This window comes from Bos indicus x Bos taurus, chromosome 29, assembly GCF_003369695.1.
Source record: "Bos indicus x Bos taurus breed Angus x Brahman F1 hybrid chromosome 29, Bos_hybrid_MaternalHap_v2.0, whole genome shotgun sequence".
NCBI lineage: Eukaryota > Metazoa > Chordata > Mammalia > Artiodactyla > Bovidae > Bos > Bos indicus x Bos taurus.
Window position 1 is genome coordinate 24,385,618 of NC_040104.1, and position 22,728 is coordinate 24,408,345.

The 22,728-nt window shown below is 37.2% G+C and overlaps 1 protein-coding gene across 1 annotated transcript; it reads right to left on the reverse strand.

The window, feature by feature from the left end:
• Window positions 1-12,136: 12,136 nt before the first annotated feature.
• Window positions 12,137-21,732, reverse strand: LOC113886046 (putative olfactory receptor 10D4). The gene is made up of 2 exons (XM_027531985.1): window positions 20,835-21,732; window positions 12,137-12,216 (listed from the first exon to the last, which is right to left on the reverse strand). The coding sequence occupies exons 1-2, from the start codon at window positions 21,730-21,732 to the stop codon at window positions 12,137-12,139; spliced, it is 978 nt and encodes a 325-aa protein (XP_027387786.1).
• Between the last annotated feature and the right edge of the window lie 996 nt (window positions 21,733-22,728).

Here is a 22,728-nt window from a genome sequence, read left to right on the forward strand (position 1 = left end):
GAAAAGCTCAAGCTTTGCTGGACAAAGTTTGAGTCTCCATTTCTCAGGACTAATTCTCTTCCACAGCTTCCACAGCGTGTTGAAATCAAATGTGCTCTGAATGGTTCTACCACTTAACCTCACCAAGTTTTAAAGCCATGTCTGCTTTCATATTTTCCTGTGTTTATAATGAAATATAATTACTAGAGTAACTACTGACATCAATCTTATTCTTGGGCTGCCTGGATTGCCTGCCAGAACCACCATCCTTCCCCAAACATTTCCTCCCTCGTTAAATCTTTAAAAGAGTTCAGAAAACATATTTTCTTTCTCATAATCTCAGTTAAAAGTATTTCCGTATATATCTAAAGGGAAGGAGAACGGAAAAAAAATTCAAGCAAGCCCAGCTTAATACAGAGTATCAGAACTCAATATCCTTTCTGTAGAGTATAACCTCCAATTTACTTCCACTCAACACCAAAACTCTCACTTGAGTAATATTTAAGGGTTAGATCTATCTCATGTGTAGTCTGTTTTGATTTTAATATTTTCCTTGTGTACACATTCCTTTGGGATCCAGATATTCTTGTATTATTAGATGACTGGAAGGCTGTGATCTTGAATCTTGTCTCATTAGCCCCTACAAAAATCAGCTTTAGTTTTGTAAAGAAAAAAGGAAACAAAAGGATAGTAAGACAAACAAAAAGAGTCAAATTTAAATGTAATACTACATGTTTTTCTAAAACAACAACATTGATTGATTTGTCTGTTATAAAAAGCAAGCTGGTTAGAATTTTCATTTAAATTCAGGTAGCAATAAACTTGCTTTTCCATTGAAAATAATAAGGTATATATAACTTATTTTGATTCTGCTAATCTCTAGGTTCCCTAACGATAAGGGAAAAAATAGGTAAATTTATTATAGAAACTGTGTTAAATTTTATAATATAGTCTCATTCTTCTTTTGCTGATTTTAGTTTGTTTCCTTTTATGTTTTACCTACCAGATGTTTATGACTTTTCTTGTAAGCCACCTTAAGTCCTTTTGGTAAGAACCAGAGAATAAATAATGCACTAAAACAAATAATAATAATGATATTAATAAAGCTGTATTTCAGTAGTATTTTTCATAATGGATTTATTATTTTCTTCCTTCTCTGGCCTTCAATTCCTGTCTATCAAATGATTGAAAATAAGTTCTCCAAGTAGAAACTGTAAGCATCACAATGAATGTGGAGTGAGCTGTCAGAAAATATTAAATGGGTTCCCATGGCAGGAGATGCCAGTTACCAGTGCTCTGAATTTGTTGTAAAGGAATCTCTAATGTGAGATACTGTTATTTCACCTGAAAAGTAATTCCGGAGTCACTAGGCATTTCTGGCTAGAAATCCAGAGGACATTAACCAAGTAACCTTAATTACATGGAAGTTGTTTCCAGGTTAGCAACAATTGCATTGAAATATTAAATATATCAAGTGTTAAAGGATATAGTGTAAATAATGGTTGGATTTTCACTCATTGCTTTCGTATAAACATCAAAAACTCAGTATCTTCCATTATAGCAAGGTTGTTTTTTTCAACGTTCTCTTTACCGAGAGCGAACTACAGTAGTTCCACCCTTATCTGCAGTTTCATTTTTCAGTGGTTTCAGTTCTGTGGTTTCAGTCACCCACAGGTCACCCTTGGTCTGAAACTATTAAATGAAAAATTCCAGAAACAGATCATTCCTAAGTTTTAAACAGCCAGCCTTTCTGAGTAGTGTGATGAAATCTCGAGCTCCGTCTGGCCACGTACATGAATCACTGTCCCAGGAATACAGTGTTTATGTTCAAGAAACCTTTCTCTTACTCAGTAAGGACCCAAAGCTCAAGAGAAGTGATGTTGCCAATACAGATAAGCCATAGTGAAGCCATAAAGTGTTTCCTGTAAGTGATAAAGTTAAAGTTCTCAACTTAAGAAAAAAATTAGTTCTGTATTGAGGTTGCTGTGATCTATAATACTAATAATGAATTGGATACCCAAGAAACTGTGAAGAAAGAAAAAGAAATTTGTACTAGTTTTGTTGCCACACCTCAAACTACAAAAGCTATGACCATAGTGTGTGATAAGTGTTTAATTAGGATGGAAAAGTCATTAAATGGTGCAGTAAGTATTTTAAGATTGAGAGGGAGACCACATTCATATAATGTTTGTTACAGCATATTGTTATTATTGTTCTATTTTATTATTAGTTATTGTTGATCTCTTACTGTGACCAGTTTATAAGTTAAACTTTATCATAGGTTTGCATGTATAGGAAAAGACATATATAAAGTGTTAGTCGCTCAGTTGTGTCCAACTCTTTGTGACCCCGTGGACTGTAGCCCGCCAGCCCTCTGCCCACAGGATTTCCCAGGCAAGAACACTAGAGTGGATTGTCATTTCCTTCTCCAGGGGATCTTCCCAACCCAAGGATTAAACCGGGGCCTTCTGTGTTGGATGCAGATTCTTTACACTCTGAGCCACCAGATTCAGGTTTGACACTGTTTGCAGTTCCAGGCACCCACTGGGGATCTTGGAACATATACCCCAGGATAATGGGCATCTACTGTAGTCACCTCCGTTCTTTAGCCTTGTCTTGATGCTGTCAGCTGCATTCATACCCATCCCATTCATTTCATCCTTTCTCTAGACTCCAAGGATTTATACTAATTGCTTTCCATTTCCCTAAACATAAATACCCATATTTTCTTTCCTGATCTCCAACTTTGATGGGCAGATGCTGAAATAGGTTTATGTTTTACAGCCTCCACTCTTCTGTTCTTTAAACGCACACTTTTTTGTTTTAAGAATTTTACTACTTGTCACTACAAAGAAACACACGACGATACAAAAAAATAATAAACATTTGAAAAGTTACAATGGTTTAGAAAATTTCTTTGTATTTTATCCTAACAGTTTTCCTCTAATGTGTATTTTTAAATGTAATTTTAACTATTCATATCTTTCTACTTACTTCCAAATTCTTCACCTTCCATTGATATAGATTTTTTTTTCTTCCAAAATTTATTTATTATTTTTTTTAAATTTTATTTTATTTTTAAACTTTACATAACTGTATGAAGGGCCAGGTTCACAGGCTAAGAGCCTGGATACAGAAATTTCCTTAGTTAATGGTAGAACCAAAAATAGAACCTTGGTCTTCTGGTTTGCAGATCAGTTCTTTTCCTGTTGCACAGACTTATAAATTCCAACTGAGGAATTTATGGGTGATCTTGATGCTACAGAACTTTCATTAATTTCCAGACAAGTCATCATAGCAATAAAAACACTAAATAGAAAAATAATTCAGTGTTTTATTGTAAGAGGTCACCTCTGATTCAGAAATTTTACCACTTCTGACACAAAACATATAAAAGCTTTTAAACATAAAAAACTATATAAGAAAAAATAATGTCTAGCTTTTACATTCTCTTGATACATTCCTAAAGCTTCATCAAATAGACTTTATAAATTTAGAGATAATTTGAAACTTCCAAAAGAGTTACAAAAGTAGTACAAAAAAATCCATGTATACCCTTTATTCAGATTCCAAAAATGTTATCATTATATTTATTACAATCCTTCAAAAAAGGATTTTTAATGTGTTTAAATAGCTTTCTCTCATCAACAAAATGATTAGCATTCAAGTTACAGTGTTCCAAGATTATCGAAAAAAGACTGCATAATGAAAGCAAATGTCCCAAAGAGTTTAACTATGAATGCTTTGATATCAAAAATATAACTTTAAGCTTCGGTTGTAGAGTTGATGTGAAAGTTGTACAGACACACAAAGCAACCTTCCTCTCTGTCCCCCCATACACATACACACAAACACACGCATTTTTTTTCTAAATCAGAATACATTGTTGCCATGAGGAGTTGCAGACATAATTCCCCTTTTCCTTACACTCCTTACTTAGAGTGCATTTTTTTGAATATAAGGAACCTCCTTATATAACTATAATAAAGTTATCAAAACTAAGAAGTTAACATTGATACAATACTATTACCTGATCTACACCTTTACTTTAGGTTTTAGTAATTATTCCAATAATATCATTTGTAGAAACAAAAAAAATGTCCAGGATCATGCATTGCATAAAGTCTTTTCTGTTTGGTTTCTGTTCATCTACTATGTTTCCTAAGTCATGCTTTGTACTCTAGGACAGTAAAGTTTTGAAGATTTTATTCTGAGTATTTTGTGGAACATCCATTAATTTGAGTTTGCCTGATATTTCCTCCTCATTAGATTCAGGTTATGCATTTTGGGCAGGACAAACTCAGAAATGTTTTGTTCTTCCTAGTATATCATATCAGGAGGTATTTACTATACATTTGTCCCTTTAATAGTGAGGTCAATGCCAATCATTTCTGCCAGATTACTCAAGAATAAAGTTATAATTTTACTTTCAGAATTAATTGTGATCTTTGTGGGAAAGAGGGGTACTTTGTGATTATGTAAATATCCTGTTACTCCTCAAAGTTTAAACTGATAGTTGTAACCTCCATGGATGATTCCTGTCAGAATTGATTATTATGGTAGTTGCCAAATAATGTTTTTCTAATTTAATCATTCCTACTATAATTACCAACTGGCTTCCTACTATAAGGGAAAGCTTTCCTTTCTCTTTTTAATATAAAATTTATATTTAAATGTATACAAAGAGACATTTATATTAAAATGTCACACTAACAAACTGAATAAAATATATGATCCTATCTTGTTGAGAATGTGACAAAGGCTGTTAGCTGGAATCACATGGGGTAAGATAAGCATACTAAGACCTTATCTTATTAGGAAGGAGAACCGCTTTTTTAGTAGAGGAAATGCATAAGATAGCAAAACTGAACTAGGTCACGTCGAAGTTTCCTTCCAACTCTGAAATACTAATTTTGTGTCTCTATAGAGCTGCCTCATAACTGTGGACCAACCCTTCTGGTTGGGGAAATGGGAGTATGGGTAGAGGAAAAAATGCAAACGGGAGATGATGATGGGACAGAAGAAAAGGCATTTTATTCTTGCCATGAAATCCTTGCTGAATTATCCAAGAAATAAAAAAAATAACTTCTTGCTGTGTAAAACAGGGAGCTCAGCTCAGTGCTATGTGACAGCCTAGTGGGTGGGATATGGTGGGAGTGGGAGGGAGGTAGAAGATGCAGGGGACATATGTACACTTATGGCTGATTCACTTTGTTGTATGGCAGAAACCAACACAACATTGTAAGGCAATTATCCTTCAATTAAAAACAAATTTAAAAATACAAATTATTTTTGCTCAGCTAGTTGCTTGATCTCAGCTAGCTGCAAACACTAGATATGAATCAACAGACAAGGACACCAGTCCCCCAAATAACAGGAGGTGTTTATCATAAGGATATAGAAGAAAAGTGGACCATCGGGATAGACATATTACAGAGACAACATTTTTCAAGACAGAAAGCACAAGGTTCTTGGACCTAAATTTCACCATTGAACACAGGGTTGTTTATGATATTATGGGAATAGATAAGTTTAACTGTGGAAACATTATTGATGCCCTTCAGACCCAGACTGGTGGGCATTAGAACATAAGACTAGACCATCCCTGTGTATATATGTGTCATCAACAACCTCAGTCTGGGGCAGAAATACGTCATCAATCTCAGTACTACACAAATACATAATATGATTACAAGACAGAGGACACAGTAAACTCAGACCTCTGAAAAGTCCTCAACCATTGCTCTGCAGTCCACGGAGTCTCCTATGAGCGCATTCCTGAACGAAATGCAGCAGAATTAGAAAGGAACTGTTTCCCAGAATTCTTAGGGGACCACATCAAAATTTTCTTTCTCCAACTCATTCACCACTTAGTCTCAATCTACACTCTTACACCACCTGGGCTGTTTTGGAATTTCACATCTTCTGCAACACAAGATTTCCTGTACTATGTACTAGCCAGAGGTCCTGAAGACAAATGGCCTGGGCCCAGAAGACTTCTAAACATGGTGGCTTTGCCCAATAACATGTTAATATTAACTTCATCATTCTCTTTAAACTGTCACCTGTGAGCACATGATAAGAAATAACTTTGTCTTAAGCTCACTTATATAGGCAAAGAACAATTAAATAGCAAACCCTTAACAGAGTGGGGAGATTTGTAGTGGGTGGGCATGGAGGAGTGTGTTGTACAATCAAATTTAGAGCAAGTTAGAGGATGAGATGGTTAGACAGTGTCAGTGACTCAATAAACATGAATTTGAGCAAAGGACAGAGGAGCCTGACGTGCAGTCCAAGGACTGTAGTCCTTGGGGTTGCAAAGAGTAGGATATGACTTAGTGACTGAACAACAACAGCGCCTATGCAGAGGGGAGGATATGTTCTCAGGGGAGACATGGTTTATAGTTATTCATGTGGGTACCCTGTTGGTAAAGTGAGGTAGAAAGACTGTACTTCAATACAAACCTCAAAAGAAATAGAATTTAATAGGTTAAACATATGCTGGAATATGTGTTCTTTAGTTACACATATTTACTGATCATATGTAAGATCTGTACAATACTTGGGGCTTCCCCAGTGACTCAGTGGTAAAGAACTCACCTGCCAATGCAAGAGACATAGGAGACGTGGGTTCAATCCCTGGGTTGGGAAGATCCCCTGGAGGAAGAAATGGCAACACACTCCAGTATTCTTGCCTGGAAAATCCCAAGGACACAGGAGCCTGGCAGGCTATAGCCCATGGAGTCATAAAGAATATAATAGTTAGGAAGTGAATAAAATGCACATGGTTTCTGTCTTTAAATAAAACCTGGAGACTCTGAGGTCACCATAGTAAATTTCTGAATACTGAAAAAAAAAAAACCCACTAAGGAAAGTCAAAATTAATTAAAAGATGTCATGTTAGGGCAATTAAAATTGGGAAGTGGCTTCCCTCGTGGCTCAGAGATTAAAGCATCTGCCTGGAATGCGGGAGACCCGGGTTCCATCCCTGGGTCAGGAAGATCCCCTGGAGAAGGAAATGACAACCCACTCCAGTGCTCTTGCCTGGAGAATCCCATGGAGGGAGGAGCCTGGTGGGCTACAATGCATGGGGTCGCAAAGAGGTCGGACACAACTGTGCAACTTCACTTTAACTTTCACTTTCACTTCAAAGGAACCTCACCCCATTCCATCCGGAGAAAGCCCAGACATTGGGCACGGAAGAAAAAACATGACCCCAAATAAAGCCCCTCAGCCTTAGAATAAGATGGGTATGAAATCATGGAAGACAGAATTTTGGACCTGCAATTCTTTGGACTTTAACATACAATGAAAAGATATTTCATATTTATATCTAATTCTTTATGAAACTTTAATAAGAAAATTCATATTCAGAATTGGTATTCATATACAATTTAATTTTGTTAGCAGTATATTACTTGGCACTTTTCCACACTATTGTGAGTGCTTACTTTAGAGCTGCTTCTGTTGAGCTATACTGAAAAATGTAGACATAATCTGTGATGAGAAATTGAACAGAGAAGGCATTTTGGGCTGCGAGTACAGTGTGTCCTTGATATTCAATTAATTTATGTTTTGTGCTGAAGAGAGACTGGTGAGATGGGCTGCTGGATGATGCAGGCAGATCTCCCTGGGTTGCCTGGCAACCAGCTGCCTGAACTGAATGTTCTGCTTTCCCCCAGACCTCAGGGGATGGGGGAGGGCAAACCAAGATGCCACTGGTTCCAGGGTTTTGGAGGGAGAAAATTAAGATATTCTCCTGCATTTTTATTCCACCTTTATTAGTGATAAAATCAACATTTTATTTTGACCTTCAGTTTATTCACCAATTCTTAGTATGCAGAGACATGGAAGTGGGCAGAAAGGTAATTGTTAAGGCTTCTTCAACGTACATTATTTTATCCTCAGGTTGTTATGATATTTCACAAACCCAAGTTGCTTATAGATGAACTGATGGTTTATGAAATATAGTTCAGTAACTTCGCTTAAAATTCTTCCCAACTTCAGCCTAATAATATATACAAAGAAGCATCATAAATGCTTTCCAAGTGTATATCAAGCTAAGCTTTCTATAGAGCACAAGACAAAAAAGGTAATTCTTCATCAATTAACAGAGCCTTTTTAAGCGATAAAGATATTACCCAAAGGAAATTACAATCTCCCCTCCCCCTTCCATCTTTTGATTAGTGACTTTGCTACATAATCAAATGCCCTCTTCAGCAACCAAGAGCACTCTTTTTTTTTCCTCACACTCCACTTGATAGATCATCAATGAAGATCCACTACTCTATCTACTTTTCCCTAATTATCATCCGCTCTCCTTCCTAATTGCCATCACCTTTTTCAAAACTTCAGTCACACACTGATAGCCTTCTAAATGGAATCCCGGTCAGCCGAGGGCATCTCCCTGTTTATAATGGTTCATATCACATTTTCATAACAGCGTCTGATCCCCACGCCTGCAATATGAATGTGTGTGTGTGTGTGTGCATGCTCAGTCATGTCCACCTCTTTGCAACTCCATGGACTGTAGTCTGCCAGGCTCCTCTGTCCATGGGATTTTCGAGGATGAATACAAAAGAACATATCATAAAAGGCCCTTCCCAGCCTGTCCCTTGCAGACCTTTCTATTCATGGGTCTACAGATGAAACTGTGCTGTGGGTCCAGGAATGTCGGATAAACCACTACTAAGCTCTTCTGTCAGATGTCTCCCAAATAGTGCCTCTTCCATGAGGCCATCCTGGGAAAGTTGATTTCTCCTCCTTTAGCTTGCATGCATTTTTTTCTGACGGGCCTCATTCAGCAGCGCACTTTGGACATACAATAGCAGTGAGAAACAGACCTGCGTTGAATTCCTACAAATAATACTTTGTTGCCTGTGACATTGGGCGTGTTGAACTTCCTAGGTTGCAGTTTCCTCCACTTCAGTTCTGAATAATACCTCCTTCCTGTGGATACTGGCAGCATGAGATAATACTCGTAAAACAGCCATCATTATTCTGGCTCTTAGAGCTAAAACAGGAATTTTTAATTCTTCCCCCCACCATCCCTGTCCTTTCCACATAGATTGTACCTTTGCCTGAACATTCCTGAAGTTAACCTACTACCTATTCAAATGTGTACTAAGCCCAGAGAGTAGGTTTTCCTAATGTTAGTCTTTTTTTCCTCTCTCTTCTTTTTCCATTATTCTTACATTTGCAGTGGTATTGTCACACAAAGAATTCTCTCAGTAGAAGGCAAGCCTTGAGCTTTCTCAGCCTACCTCACCCGCAGGCTACAATTATTTGTGGCCAAGAACAGAAGCCCAGGATCAGAGCCTTCTTTGATTCTTTGACTCAGCTACTGAATTTGAGTGACCCTGTCATTAAACTCCCTGATCTCCAGCCTGAGAAGCAAATGTGTTCCAAATAAAAGATTTAAAAAACAAACAATTCATAAAAATAAATGGGAATACTCAGAACTTCTAGAGGAAACATGACTATTGTTTCTTTAACCACTTTCAAGGGACTGTGCTTTAATCTAGTACTATGTCTTTAACTTCATTCCTAAATCCTATGCCCACATGTAGAAATTTGCTATTTTTGTTAATTAATTTTATTTTATTTTTAAACCCTACATAATTGTATTAGTTTTGTCACATCTTAAAACTAGAGTTTATTATGTAACTAACAGAATTTAATTGCTGTTTATCATTTGATTTGCCCCTGACCTAAACAACTTTTCATTCTTTTCTTTTTTTTAATTTAAATTTATTTATTTTAACTAGAGGCTAATTAATTTACAATATTGTATTGGTTTTGCCATACATCAACATGAATCCGCCACAGGTATACACGTGTTCCCAATCCTGAACCCCGCTCCCACCTCCCTCCCCGTATCATCCCTCTGGGTCATCCCAGTGCACCAGCCCCAAGTTTCCTGTATCCTGCATTGAACCTGGACTGGCGATTTGTTTCTTATATGATATTATACATGTTTCAATGCCATTCTCCCAAATCATCCCCCTCCCCTCCCACAGAGTCCAAAAGACTGTTCTATACATCTGTGTCTCTTTTGCTGTCTCACATACAAGGTTATCATTACCATCTTTATAAATTCCATATATATGCATTAGTATACTGTATTGGTGTTTTTCTTTCTGGCTTACTTCACTCTGTATAATAGACTCCAGTTTCACCCACCTCATTAGAACTGATTCTTATCTCTATGGAGAAAACATGGGAAGGGAGACTTCATCACTGCAAAAACATTCACCAAAAAGGATATTTCCCTTATCTAAAAATAGCGATTTTCAATAAATTATAGAAGAAACTCTACTTACAATTAAATCTTTTCAGTTCCTATTCATGAAGTAAAAATAGATGACAGTTTCTAGATAAAAGGATCCTTTTTTTTTTTTTTTTTGGAATAAAGCCAAACTGCACATAGAAAAACAGGAAATTGGCATAGTAGGGTAGTTTTTTGTGTTTACACGGTGAAAATTATCTTACATTATCTTCTACCCAGATGTTTTTTATTAAAAAGAACAAAATTCAAGCAATATTTTCGTTTATTTATTTAAACAACATTTGTTGTTTAAATGCTACCTTTTCATGCACACTGACTCTACTATTGAAATAATTTAGCTACTGGTACCAGGGGGTTTAATCTTATATTTTCAAAGCAGCCATATGAAGCAACTGAAATTTTTATGACTCATTGTTAATCGTGTTGCTTACTTTCATGGAAAATGAAGAGGCAGAATTTAAAGGGTGAAGGTGGGGGAGGGGGGCACGGAGGATGGACTAGTGTTCTGTTTGATTATGAAAATACTAACTCTGTTGTGAGAGAGAAAGTCGGGCAAATGATCATAGTTTAAAATACCTTTTTTTCCTTGTTATCAGTTGGTTCTGGGTAATATTTCTCAGAGCAACCAGAACCTGGTTATTGAGATTCTCTATTGCATAACATAGTTAATGTGATCCAGCTGCATAAAACCAACAACAATGAAAAGAAAACAAAATTGAGAGCAAATCACACACCCACAAAGTTTTACATGACTGACAGGGGATCCCAGCTTCTTTGTGATAGTTTGCTTCATGTCTTAAAGACAAGCATGGTCGTGCAGTGGTGGAGACTGGAAGCCTGTGCTTGGGCTGTCTGATGAATTCTCACTAGGGATGCATGAGCTGTAAATGCTGTACCTCTTCTCCTGTGTCAATGTTTAAAGATAGATCAACTCAGTATTGAATTCATGGTTTTCTGCGAGTCTGCTTGTCAAACTGTGAAGTCCTTGGAGTTCCTCCAGTGACATCACTCACCCTCTCTCCTCATGGATACCCACCGAGAAATAGCCCCTCTAGGGGGCTCTGCCCAGGAGTTCCAGGTGTTGAAATGATCAGACAGCTCAGGAGCAGCAGGAAGTACATAGCACTAGACTGGCAGGGATGGGCGACAACTCCCAGGGAGATAACTGAAGAGGGATATTTGATAAAACCTCCCCTTCCTAGTAGGAGAAGGCAATGGCACCCCCACTCCAGTACTCTTGCCTGGAAAATCCCATGGACGGAGGAGCCTGGTGGGCTGCAGTCCATGGGGTCGCTAAGAGTCGGACACGACTGAGCTACTTCACTTTGACTTTTCACTTTCATGCATTGGAGAAGGAAATGGCAACCCACTCCAGTATTCTTGCCTGGAGAATCCCAGGGATGGGGGAGCCTGGTGGGCTGCCATCTGTGAGGTTGCACAGAGTCGGACACGACTGAAGCGACGCAGCAGCAGCAGCAGCCCCTTCCCAGTACATCCTGGGGAGTGTGTGCTCAGTCAGTAAGTCATGTTTGACTCTTTGTGAACCCAAGGACTGTAGCCCTCCAGGCTCCTCTGTCCATGGGGTTTCCTAGGCAAGAATACTGAAATGGGTTGCCATTTCCTCCTCCAGGGGATCTTCCTGACCCAGGGATCAAATCTGCATCTCTTATGTCTCCTGCAACACCTGGGAAGCCAATATTCTGGGGAAGATGACCGAAACAGGGAGGGAGAGGGTTGATGCATAAGGTAGGCTGTGGCTGAGGAACACAGCGCAGAGCACAGTGAAAAACATTGAGATGAGACTTTCTAGGCCCTTAATCGTCCCTTTTTTCTCTTATCACCCAGTCAACAGATTTTCAGTTGGGTTTCTCATTGGAAACTGGATTGCCTCCACTGAAGGAAGGGTGAAAACTCAGACACTGTTAATGACAGGCATTGGGCCAACAGGAGCAAATCACCAAGAGCTCAGTCATTGCAGCAACATCTATCTAGGAACAAATAACCAGAGAGATGATCAGAAATGAAAATTTACTCATGTAAGTGACTTTAAAGGCACTAAAATGTCCTCAGAGATAAAAGATAATATGAAGGAAAGTGAGATATGTTGTCAAACAGTGAATGTTGAAATGAGGGTCGGTTTGCTCTTATCTCTTTAAGATACAGTCAGATGATCTCACAGTCGTGTGATTAGAGCACAGTCATTATGTTTTCCTGTCATCTGCTCCCCGGGACATGTGCTGGCCTCTGACTCATTGGTACTGTCTTGTATCCACTTCCAGATCTTGACATTAATTACTGTGCACCCTTTTAAAATTATTTAGAAGTCCTATGGAGTCATCCTGTTGTCAACATTTCTTCCTATCTCTTACTTTTCACTTTTTCCCATCTAGGCTTTATCCTCTTTAGGCAAAGAAAGCGAAAAGACACAGATTTTTCAGTGTATTTATGCTCCAATGAGTCATACCCACCCCTTCCTTTAAAGTTGAAAGGTTTTACCACTGGTCATTACAGAGTGTTCAAAAAGCAAATGTATCAATAGCTTATTAAGATATAAAAAAATAATAAATCTCGGGCTTCTGATTCTAGAACAAAGAGTAAGTACATACTGAAAGTGTGATCTATTTCTCTACACACAGAAATTATAGGAAAAAATATAGTAAGTATACATCTTCAGATGAAAATAATGAAGAAGAATTCTCTACAAACAAGAAACAGCCAGGACACCCATAGTACCGATCTGACCTGGGGCCAGAGCTCTACAACCCAAACTCCAGGCCAGAGCCACATTTCAAAAAGGACCAGCATTAATATTACAAAATCATCACCATTCAGCAAAGAGTCACAATTAAGAACTGTTTTATCAGCTTTCTCATCAGCTATTCAAAAGAACAATATTCTGAAAAGACACACACAAAAACCTTAAAAATCAGAAGTACTTATAAATTAGGAAATAAAAAATAGTAGGCCATCAAAAAGAATTTACAATAAAAATATCAAAGAGAAAATTAGACAGATAATATTATTAGGAAATAAGAATAGGAAATTCTAAACAAAGGAAAGAAAAGTTGTGAAAAGAAATCATCAGAAATCTTATATAAATAATATTATTGAATTTAAAAATTCAATAATATATGACTGAATAAAGGACTAAAGAGAAAAAATTACTGAACCAGAAGATTTAACTTTGAAAATTATCTAAAATATATCACAAAAAAAAAAAGAAAAGAAAATATAAAAGCCGATAACTTCTAAGCATTTTCTTTTAGAAGTTATTTCCCAGTTTTCTGAAATTTTTAGGACTGCATCTGCTGTTGTTCTCCCACCCTCTGATTTCAATCTTAGGACTTTCCTTAGAAACCTTTCTTTTCATTTTAGTGCTTTTACTGCTGAGAGTATGTTGAGAGCTCCCCATGCTTCCTTCTGTTTATCTTTATCTGTGGGCTCAGAAGAGTACAATATCAGGTGTTCTTACGTCAGGAGAGAACAATTACTAGAAGATCCATTCAAGAGAATTACTGTTTCTTCCTTTTTAAAAAACTGCATAATGGTCTTATGAGGTGCTAATGATGAAAAAAGAATGAGAAACACAAAATATTATTTTTAATCCAGTAAAAATTCCACTTCCCAGAAATGACCACTGTTAATAATTTTGGTGGGCATCTATCAAGCACACCTATATATGCCCACACTTACACAGATTTACACGCGTGAAATAATATTATAGTTATCATCCTGTACTCTAATTTTTCTATTCCCTGAACTATTTTTTTTTCACATCAATAAATCTAGATAGCCATCTTAATTAATATGGCTACCAAAAAATCCATTTTATGGCCACAGAATGTATTTAATTCACTAACAGAAAATGTAGGAGATGCAGGAGACCCAGGTTCAATTCCTGGGTCGGGAAGATCCCTTGGCAAAGGAAACGGCAACCCACACCAGTATTCTTGCCTGGGAAATTCCACGGACAGAGGAGCCTGGCAGGCTACAGTCCATGGGATTAAAAAGAGCAGGACATGACTGAGCACACAGCCACATGATCATGAACTATTACATTTAACCATCCTCTCAATTGAGACCCTTATTTCATAAGGGTATTTCATCCATATGCATATAATCTCAGTTTCTTCCCTGCTTTAGAAAGGCAATATAACATAGCAATACTCTCACATCTTGTCCTAAAGTATTATTGCTTTATCTTAAAAGGAAGACCTCAAATTTTATTTTTTTAAGCATTTATTTAGGTTAAAACTTTGGGCATGAACTTTTTTAAAGGCAAAGAAAAGAAACTCATATTTTAAAATAAAGCAGTTGAAAAGAGGTGTTTAGAAGGCAACCTGAAATAAAGAAAATTACAGATCCCCTTTCCCAGTGGGCTATGAGGGGTATCCATCCTATTTAAGAAGGTGGGAAGAGGAAGACAGAGAGCCACCCCTGCTTCTTTGCTTACCCAGTTACTCGCATCCTTCCAAGAGCAAAAGGAGAAGCATGTAGGGCTCCATAGCGACCCACTAGGACTTGTATTTATTTAAAAGAGACAAAGTATTTCAAAGCCTTTGTTTAAATGGGGAGCACATTGGAATAGTAGACTTATACTATACCTTCATGAGTATGGGGAGAAGAAGAAAGCAATTTTGCCTAATAATACATATCTAGAGTAATTTATATTTCCAGAAGAATAAAGATTCACATTTAAATACAAAAATGAACATAACAAATTATCAACTAAAAGCCAATTAGAAAACCAAACATTTTAGACATTAAAGGATGCATTTTAGAGGATAGGAAAATTTCTCCATTCCAGATGGATGTCCTAAAAATTTCCATTATTAAAGTAATGCTTACAAGACAAACTATAAAAATCAAAGACAGAAATGCAGCACTATGCGTTTTATTAAAACAGAATTTTGTGAATGTTTTTATTTAACATTTTTTCAAAAGGGGGTTGACAAAACAGAATGGTATCGATTACTACAGTTAAAGAAAAAAGGGGAACCTTTTCTCCCTTTCATTTTTTTGAGATTCCCTTTGCTAGCAATTGCTAATAGAAGCAGCAAGATTTTCAAGGCTAAATTCAAGAATTTAACCAGTTAGTGCAAAGAAAATCTTAAAAGTTTGAATATGAGAAATAGTAGGAGAATAAATGAAAATAAATGAAACAAAAATATAATTGTTCATACTTGCAACCAAGGATTACAGTGGAGGAAAAATTATTAAACTGTTTCTTGCATTCATCAGTTTCAAGTCTACTCAGCACTTTGAGCTTGGAGAATAGAAAGATTTATATTTATGTCAGAACTGTTTTAGGGGAAAAAAAGATGAGTTATGTGAAACCAGCATAGAAAAGGAAAAGAGAGAGAGAAAGATAGGAGCAGTTCAGTTTCTGCCTCTGAAACTAAGTAAGACAAAAGTACAAGTGCTTCTCTCCTTCCAAAACACAGAACTTTCCGATTTAGTATAAATTTTTTCAATATTTATGTCATGACAAAGTAATAATATTCTGTAGCTATCAAAGTCCCTCTGTTGTTTCCTTTTGTTGAAACTAATACTTGGTATCATGTCATCAACACAATTTCTATGCAAAGTTAATTCCCTGGGGCTTCTTAATAAAGGAGATCAAGTCCTTTTCTATGACAAGGAAAATGTTCAGTTCTCTTCTCAGTTAGCTGGGAGTTGGAGGGGGAATACACGTATTAATATCAGAGTGGGGGTTTTTTGGCTTCTGTAAACAAGATGAAGGGCCCTGTGACCTCTGCCAGCCATTTTCATCAAGCCTTTCTCTCTTACCTGTATTACCTCTTGTATCTAATCTCTATACACAAACAGTGCATATAGTGACACCAACATGTAACAATCACTGATTTGAAACCGCTGCTCCAGAAAGATATTCACACACGGTAGTGTCATCAGGAAGCCATGAGCTTCACAGACCTCTCTCCCACAGTTCTAATCATTTCAACCATTCTTTATCCTATCAATTCAATTCTGAGATCTTTTTTTTAGACTATCTCCTTTTCAAACATTTTTCTTTTTTTAACACCAAAACCACTTTGTATTGGGGTATAGCCATAAACAATGCTGTGGTAGTTTCAGAAAACAGTGAAAGGACTCAGCCATCTTTTTTGCAGCCTAAATCGGTGCAGAGAAGAATCTAGCTCATCAGTGCCCCAACAGTGTCATCTTCTGGCCAATATGAGGAATTTTACCTTGCTTCAGAAAGTGAAAGTCCCTCAGTAGTTGACTCTTTGCGACTCCACGGACTATACAGTCCATGGAATTCTCCAGGCCAGAATACTGCAGTGGGTAATTGTTTCCTTCTCCAGGGGATCTTCCCAATCCAGGGATTGAACCCAAGTCTCTCTCATTGCACCCAGATTCTTTATAGCTGAGCCACTAGGGAAGCTTTGCTTCAGAGGCCAATCTCAAGGGCTGAATTCTAAACAGAGAGCACAGTTGTTCTCACCAGGAAAAAAATGAAAGGATAATTAAATGACATGAGAGAAGTGTTACTTAATGCTATTGTGGTGATCATATTGCACTATATAAATGAATCAAATCAGCACATACACCTTAAGCTTACACAGGGTTGCATGGCAATTATATCTTAATTTTTTTTTTTTCATTTAAAAAAGAGGTAGTACTGCAAATGGTAGTCATTGCCTCACCAAAATCAGAAACTAGGAGGCCTCTGGGCACCTTTTCCCCCCTTCACCCATGACCACATGCTTCTAAATAATAGTTCCTATGGACAGGGAGGCCTGGTATGCTGCGATTCATGGGGTCGCAAAGAGTCAGACGCAACTGAGCGACTGAACTGAACTGAACTGATGATGGTACACAATTTCAGATGTGAAAGAATGCTTAAAGATAATCTAGTCCAACATCTTCATTTTATAAATGTTGGAAACCAAGGTCACAGAATAAAAGGACTTGTTCAGGACCACACAGGGTATAATTATTAGTGCAGCCAGGTAGAATCCAGATGTTTTCCTGGGTCCTAATTAAGTGCTTTTTTACATTATGAGTAAAGTGTTCTCATAAAGTAAAGTGTTTCTATTCTTTCCTATTTCCTCATCCAAAATCACCTTGAATAAATCACCATCATTATTACATGCCTTATGGATGTGCACATACACACATTTCCACAAAAGGATGTGGTCAGGGAAAGAATCCATCAAAGTGAGCCCTGCCAACATCAGTATTCAGGATGGCTGTGGGCATACTCAGGCTTTTACCTCACCTTGAGGAACAACATCCTGAGAGGTTTAACACTGCCAGGAAAGAATTCATTAAAATTATTCAGTCAGCCTCTGATCAAAAAACTAACATGCTCTGGAGGGAGGTAGGGATCAGTACCTAGTGTTGCTAAAATATATTATCTGAAATATCCAGTTTTCAACAAACAATTAACATACAAAGAAACAGAAAAGTATGATCCGTAGTGCAGGGGAAAAAAATGTCCTTATAAATATGTTCAAATAACTGATCAGATCAGTTGCTCAGTCGTGTCCGACTCTTTGCGACCCCATGAATCGCAGCACGCCAGGCCTCCCTGTCCATCACCAACTCCCGGAGTTCACTGAGACTCACGTCCATCAAGTCAGTGATGCCATCCAGCCATCTCATCCTCTGTCATCTCCTTCTCCTCCTGCCCCCGATCCCTCCCAGCATCAGAGTCTTTTCCAATGAGTCAACTCTTCGCATGAGGTGGCCAAAGTACTGGAGTTTCAGCTTCAGCATCATTCCCTCCAAAGAAATCCCAGGGCTGATCTCCTTCAGAATGGACTGGTTGGATCTCCTTGCAGTCCAAAGGACTCTCAAGAGTCTTCTCCAACACCACAGAAGCCATAATTAAAGAAGCAAAGGAATGTGTAATGACAATGTTAAATCAAATAGAGAATATCAATGGCTAAAAATTTTAAGAACCAAATGGAAGTTCTGGAGTAGAAAAGTACAATTACTGAAATAAACAATTTATTAGAGGGAATCAATGGTAGACTTAAATTGGCAGAAAAAAGAATGAATAAACTCGAAGATAAACTGGTGTATATATATATATATATATATATATATATATATATATATATGCATGCAATATATATACATATAATTGTAATATACTTTCCAATAATAGCAAACAAGAGTTGGGTGGGAGAGAGTCTATATTGGGCAAAGAAAATGACATGATAACTCAAAAGCACAGAAACGAATGGTGAAAGCCAAAAATAAGTAAGAAGGTTATTATAACAAAAGTTATAAATACACATTTGTTTTACATACTTCCCCCAGTTTCAGTTTCTTGAAAACCATGAAATTATATAAAGCAATAATTATAACATGTTTTTTTGGAATCGTAGCATTCATAGATGCAATATGTCTAACAATAATACCACAAAAAGAGGGGGAAATGAATAGAGATATATAGAAGTAGTGTCTCTACATTGCTCTGGAATTTATTTAGTATACATTTGAAACTGATTGTGATAAGTTAAGATACAAGATGGTAAGTCCCAGAGCAACTATTAAGGTAATAAATCAACAAAATAGTGAAAAACTCATTAAGTAAATCAAAATACTATTTCATAAAGTAAATTTTTAAAGTGAAGGAGAAATAGAGGAACAAAAAAGACACAGAATGAGGCATAGAAAACAAAAAACAGGTAAAATAGCAAATATAAATCCAATTATATCTATATTAACATTAAAATGTGAATGAATTAAAATTCAACCAAAAGGCAGAGATCTTCAAACTGGAGCAGAAAAAACTTTCCCTAATACAGTCTGTCTACAGGAGACACACTTGAGATTCAAAGATACAAACAGAAGGAAAACAAATGCATAGAAAAAGAGATATCATGCAAATAGCAACAACAAGGGAGTTGAAATGGTTAAACTAACAGACAGAATAGACTTTAAAACAAAAAATGTTACTAGAGATAAAAAGGAATATTTTATAATGATAAAAGGCTTAATCTGCTAAGAAGATAGTATAATCATAAATACATATGTATTTAATAATATATGGTGACCTCAGAAACTATAGGAACTAGGGATTTTAGACACATAAGAGATGGGGGCAGGTGGTAAGGAACCTGCTACAACATGGATGAACCTTGAAAACATGCTAAGTTAAACAAATCAGTCACAGAAAACACATTTTATGTGATTCTATTTATATCAAATGTCCAGAACAGGCAAACTTATAGAAAGTAGATTAATGGTTGCTTAGAGCTGAAATTGATGGAGGTAATGAGAAGGTGATCTGTAAAACATATACGATATCTTTTTGTGATGATAAAAATGTTCTAAAATTGACCATGGTGAAGGTGGACACTCTGTGAATATATTAAAAAATACACTGACTCCTATAATTTAAATGGGTGAATTCTCTGGCATATGCAATATATCATAATAAATCTGGTTAAAAATTGTGGCAATGGAAAAGGTTCAACACATTATTGAAATAAACCAGGATTATAAACATATATATATAAAATATGATTTCAAATGTATAAATACACATATGTAGATAGATATATGGATGACATAGGTGTACATGAAATAGTTGTAAATAGGATTTTATAAAATTTAGTTCCAATTTAGTCACTCATTAAAGAGAGAGTAGAAATGTCAGAATGTTAATGGTGATTATTATTTAGGTGGTAGGGTTAATTTGTAATTTCTAGTCACTTTACTTTTTTACAGTTTTCCTATTTTCTTCAAATCTATTTATTTTCAAGAGGAAAAAAATTATTACTATTTTTGAGGGTCCAGGAATTCTGGAAGTCAAACTCCGTCTTTGATTTAATGTAGAAAATCTGCATTCATACTACAGAATTCAAAGCACGGTTGTAAAGAGCAGATACACTGACCTAAGTCTAGAGGATCAACGAAAATACCTGTCACTAGATAGAATAGCACATTTCTGATTTCTGAAATGTAACTGAATTTCTTTATATCAGACTTAAGTACATAACAGGCATCACAGCATAGATGACGAAGTGAAAATTTAATGGAATGAATTGAGTAGACAACAGATTTTTTTTTTGGAAAAATGAAAACTACTTCATGCAAATTGAAAAGAAGTTGCTGGAAGAGGTAAGCATGTGTGCTCTAGTTATGACAATACAGAGGCAACATTATTAGCACAAAGTTAAAACCCTTGCATTCACATCTTAGCTCAGCAAATTTCTATCTCAGAGACACTGCAGGAGTGCCTTAACCTCTCAGTGCGTTAATACACTCCTCTGTATATTGGGATAATAATATCTACTCTATATGAAAATTCTCATAATAACATATGTCAGTGTTAATAAAGTGCATAGCATAGTACCTGGCACATTTTAAGTGCCATAAAGATTTTCTTGAATACAAGTTTATATAAATATATACATGTTTAATGACAAAAAATTCCATTCAACCTATTTATCCCAAATGCCACTTAGCCATTCACCCCAGCTGGTTTCAGAGACCACATGCCCAATATAAATGCAAGGCAAATCTGTAAGCACAGATAATGACATAGTATTTTATGCTCCACAAGTATGTACTCCTTGGATTAGTGCTTTTCTCAGAGCCAACTTCATATCCTTGTTTCTCAAGCTGTATATCAAAGGATTCAGGGAAGGGTTAACAATGTTATTGAACAACGGAACCACAGAATCCAGCCAAGGGCTGGAGGCAGGCCGGAGATAAATGAGGATCACAGGTCCATAGAAGAGCAAGACAGAAGTCAGGTGGGCACTGCAGGTGGAGAAGGCTCTGTGCCTGCCTTCTGAGGAGCTGATTCTCAATATAGAGATAACGATGCGAGTATAAGAAGCGAGGACAAGAAGGAAACACAGGAGTGCCACAACACCTACGTTGGTGACACTCACCCTGTGAGCTAGAGAGGTGTCTGCACAGGCCAGGGACAGCACCACCGGGATGTCACAGAAGAAATTGCCCACCTCCTTGGGGCCACAGTAGGGTAACTTAAACACAAGAAATGTGAGGACAGATGCATGCACACTGCTCCCCATCCAGGTGCTCAGAGTCAAGATGGCGCACACCCTGGGGTTCATGATGGCCGTGTACCGCAAGGGGTGACAGATGGCGGCAAAGCGGTCATAGGCCATCATGGTGTACAGGAAACACTCCGTGCAGCCCAGGAAGTGATAAAAGAAGAGCTGGCAGGCGCAGCCCTGGTAAGAGATGGTCTGGCTTCGCCCCAGTAGGTAGAGCATCATTTTGGGGGAACTCACGGAAGGGAAAAAGATGTCAAACACTGACAGGTTGCCCAGGAAGAAATACATGGGGGTGTGGAGGTTGGAGGAAGTGAGGGTGGCCAGGAGAATGAGCAGGTTCCCCACAAGAGTGAGCAGGTAGAAGGCGAGGAAGAAGACAAAGAGCGGGTGTTCCAGCCCCTGTGTGTGAGGGATTCCCGTGAGGAGGAACTCAGTCACTGGAGTGTGATTCCTCATCTTCACATCTAGTCACACCTAGAAGGTCAGACAGCGGTCTCACTGAGATGGGCTTTCCCCAAAACACTAATACCTGCACAGGACCCACGGGAAAGGGATAACATCTATGTATTATACATAAAAACCTTCTAGATGGGAGTCAGTCCAGTCCTTACTATTTAATGAGTGACATTCAGCCATTTATTTGTCATTTGTTTCCTCAGAAGGATAAGAGATGACACAACAGACAGAATAGACTAGAAAGCAGAGAATAAATCCTACACTTGGATTTATCTGAGTTTCAATTCCAAATCTACTCCCCACTCTGTAACCCTGGAATATTTTGAAAAATAATCTTTAAATCTCCTCTGTGCCCATGTTCATGGTATAATATATCTTATGTTCTTATGAGAATTAATGCATATATATATATATATAGTCCCCAATGTAATGACTGCTCTTACTCACTCTTGTTTAAAAATTCACTCAAGATGCTAATATTCTGATTTAATGCAATTTTACTCCACATGGAGTTTCTCTTCGGCTGACCTGCACCTACAGCAGTTTGGAATCACCTATTGATTAAAAGGATTCACAGAAATGTTTTCTGCATCATCAATAGAAACAATGGAAAACTAAGAACTGTCTGGTAGGAATACACTGAGACAAGATGGAAATGATAACACTTAATCAGAAAAAGGAACAGGCACTTAGCAATACTAAAAACAGCTATCTGATTTCAATGTAGTATTCAGTCTTTCAATAGAAATTATGTCTGCAATATGACAACAAATGCCATCCCGATGAAGGTTTTTAAGGTTCAGCATCATTAATTAGGGAATATCTTAAGAAAATCCATGAAATCTGCAAAGTCAATATTAGTCCAAACTCAAATAGACCTAATTCCCATCTTCTCTCACCTGCCTATGGTATGAGAAGACAGTGTTCTAGAAAGAAGGCACCTACAGGCGGAAGGGAAAGAGTGGACGTGGGCTGGAATCCCGGCTCCACATCCAC

Excerpts from the sequence above, each read along its gene's own strand:
- LOC113886046 (XM_027531985.1), bottom strand. The coding sequence starts at position 21,732 with ATGAGGAATCACACTCCAGTGACTGAGTTCCTCCTCACGGGAATCCCT. Across the intron at positions 12,217-20,834 it reads GAAGTTGGCTCTGAGAAAAG|TCCTGTTGGCCCAATGCCTG; the intron begins CACTAATCCAAG and ends TTGGTGATTTGC.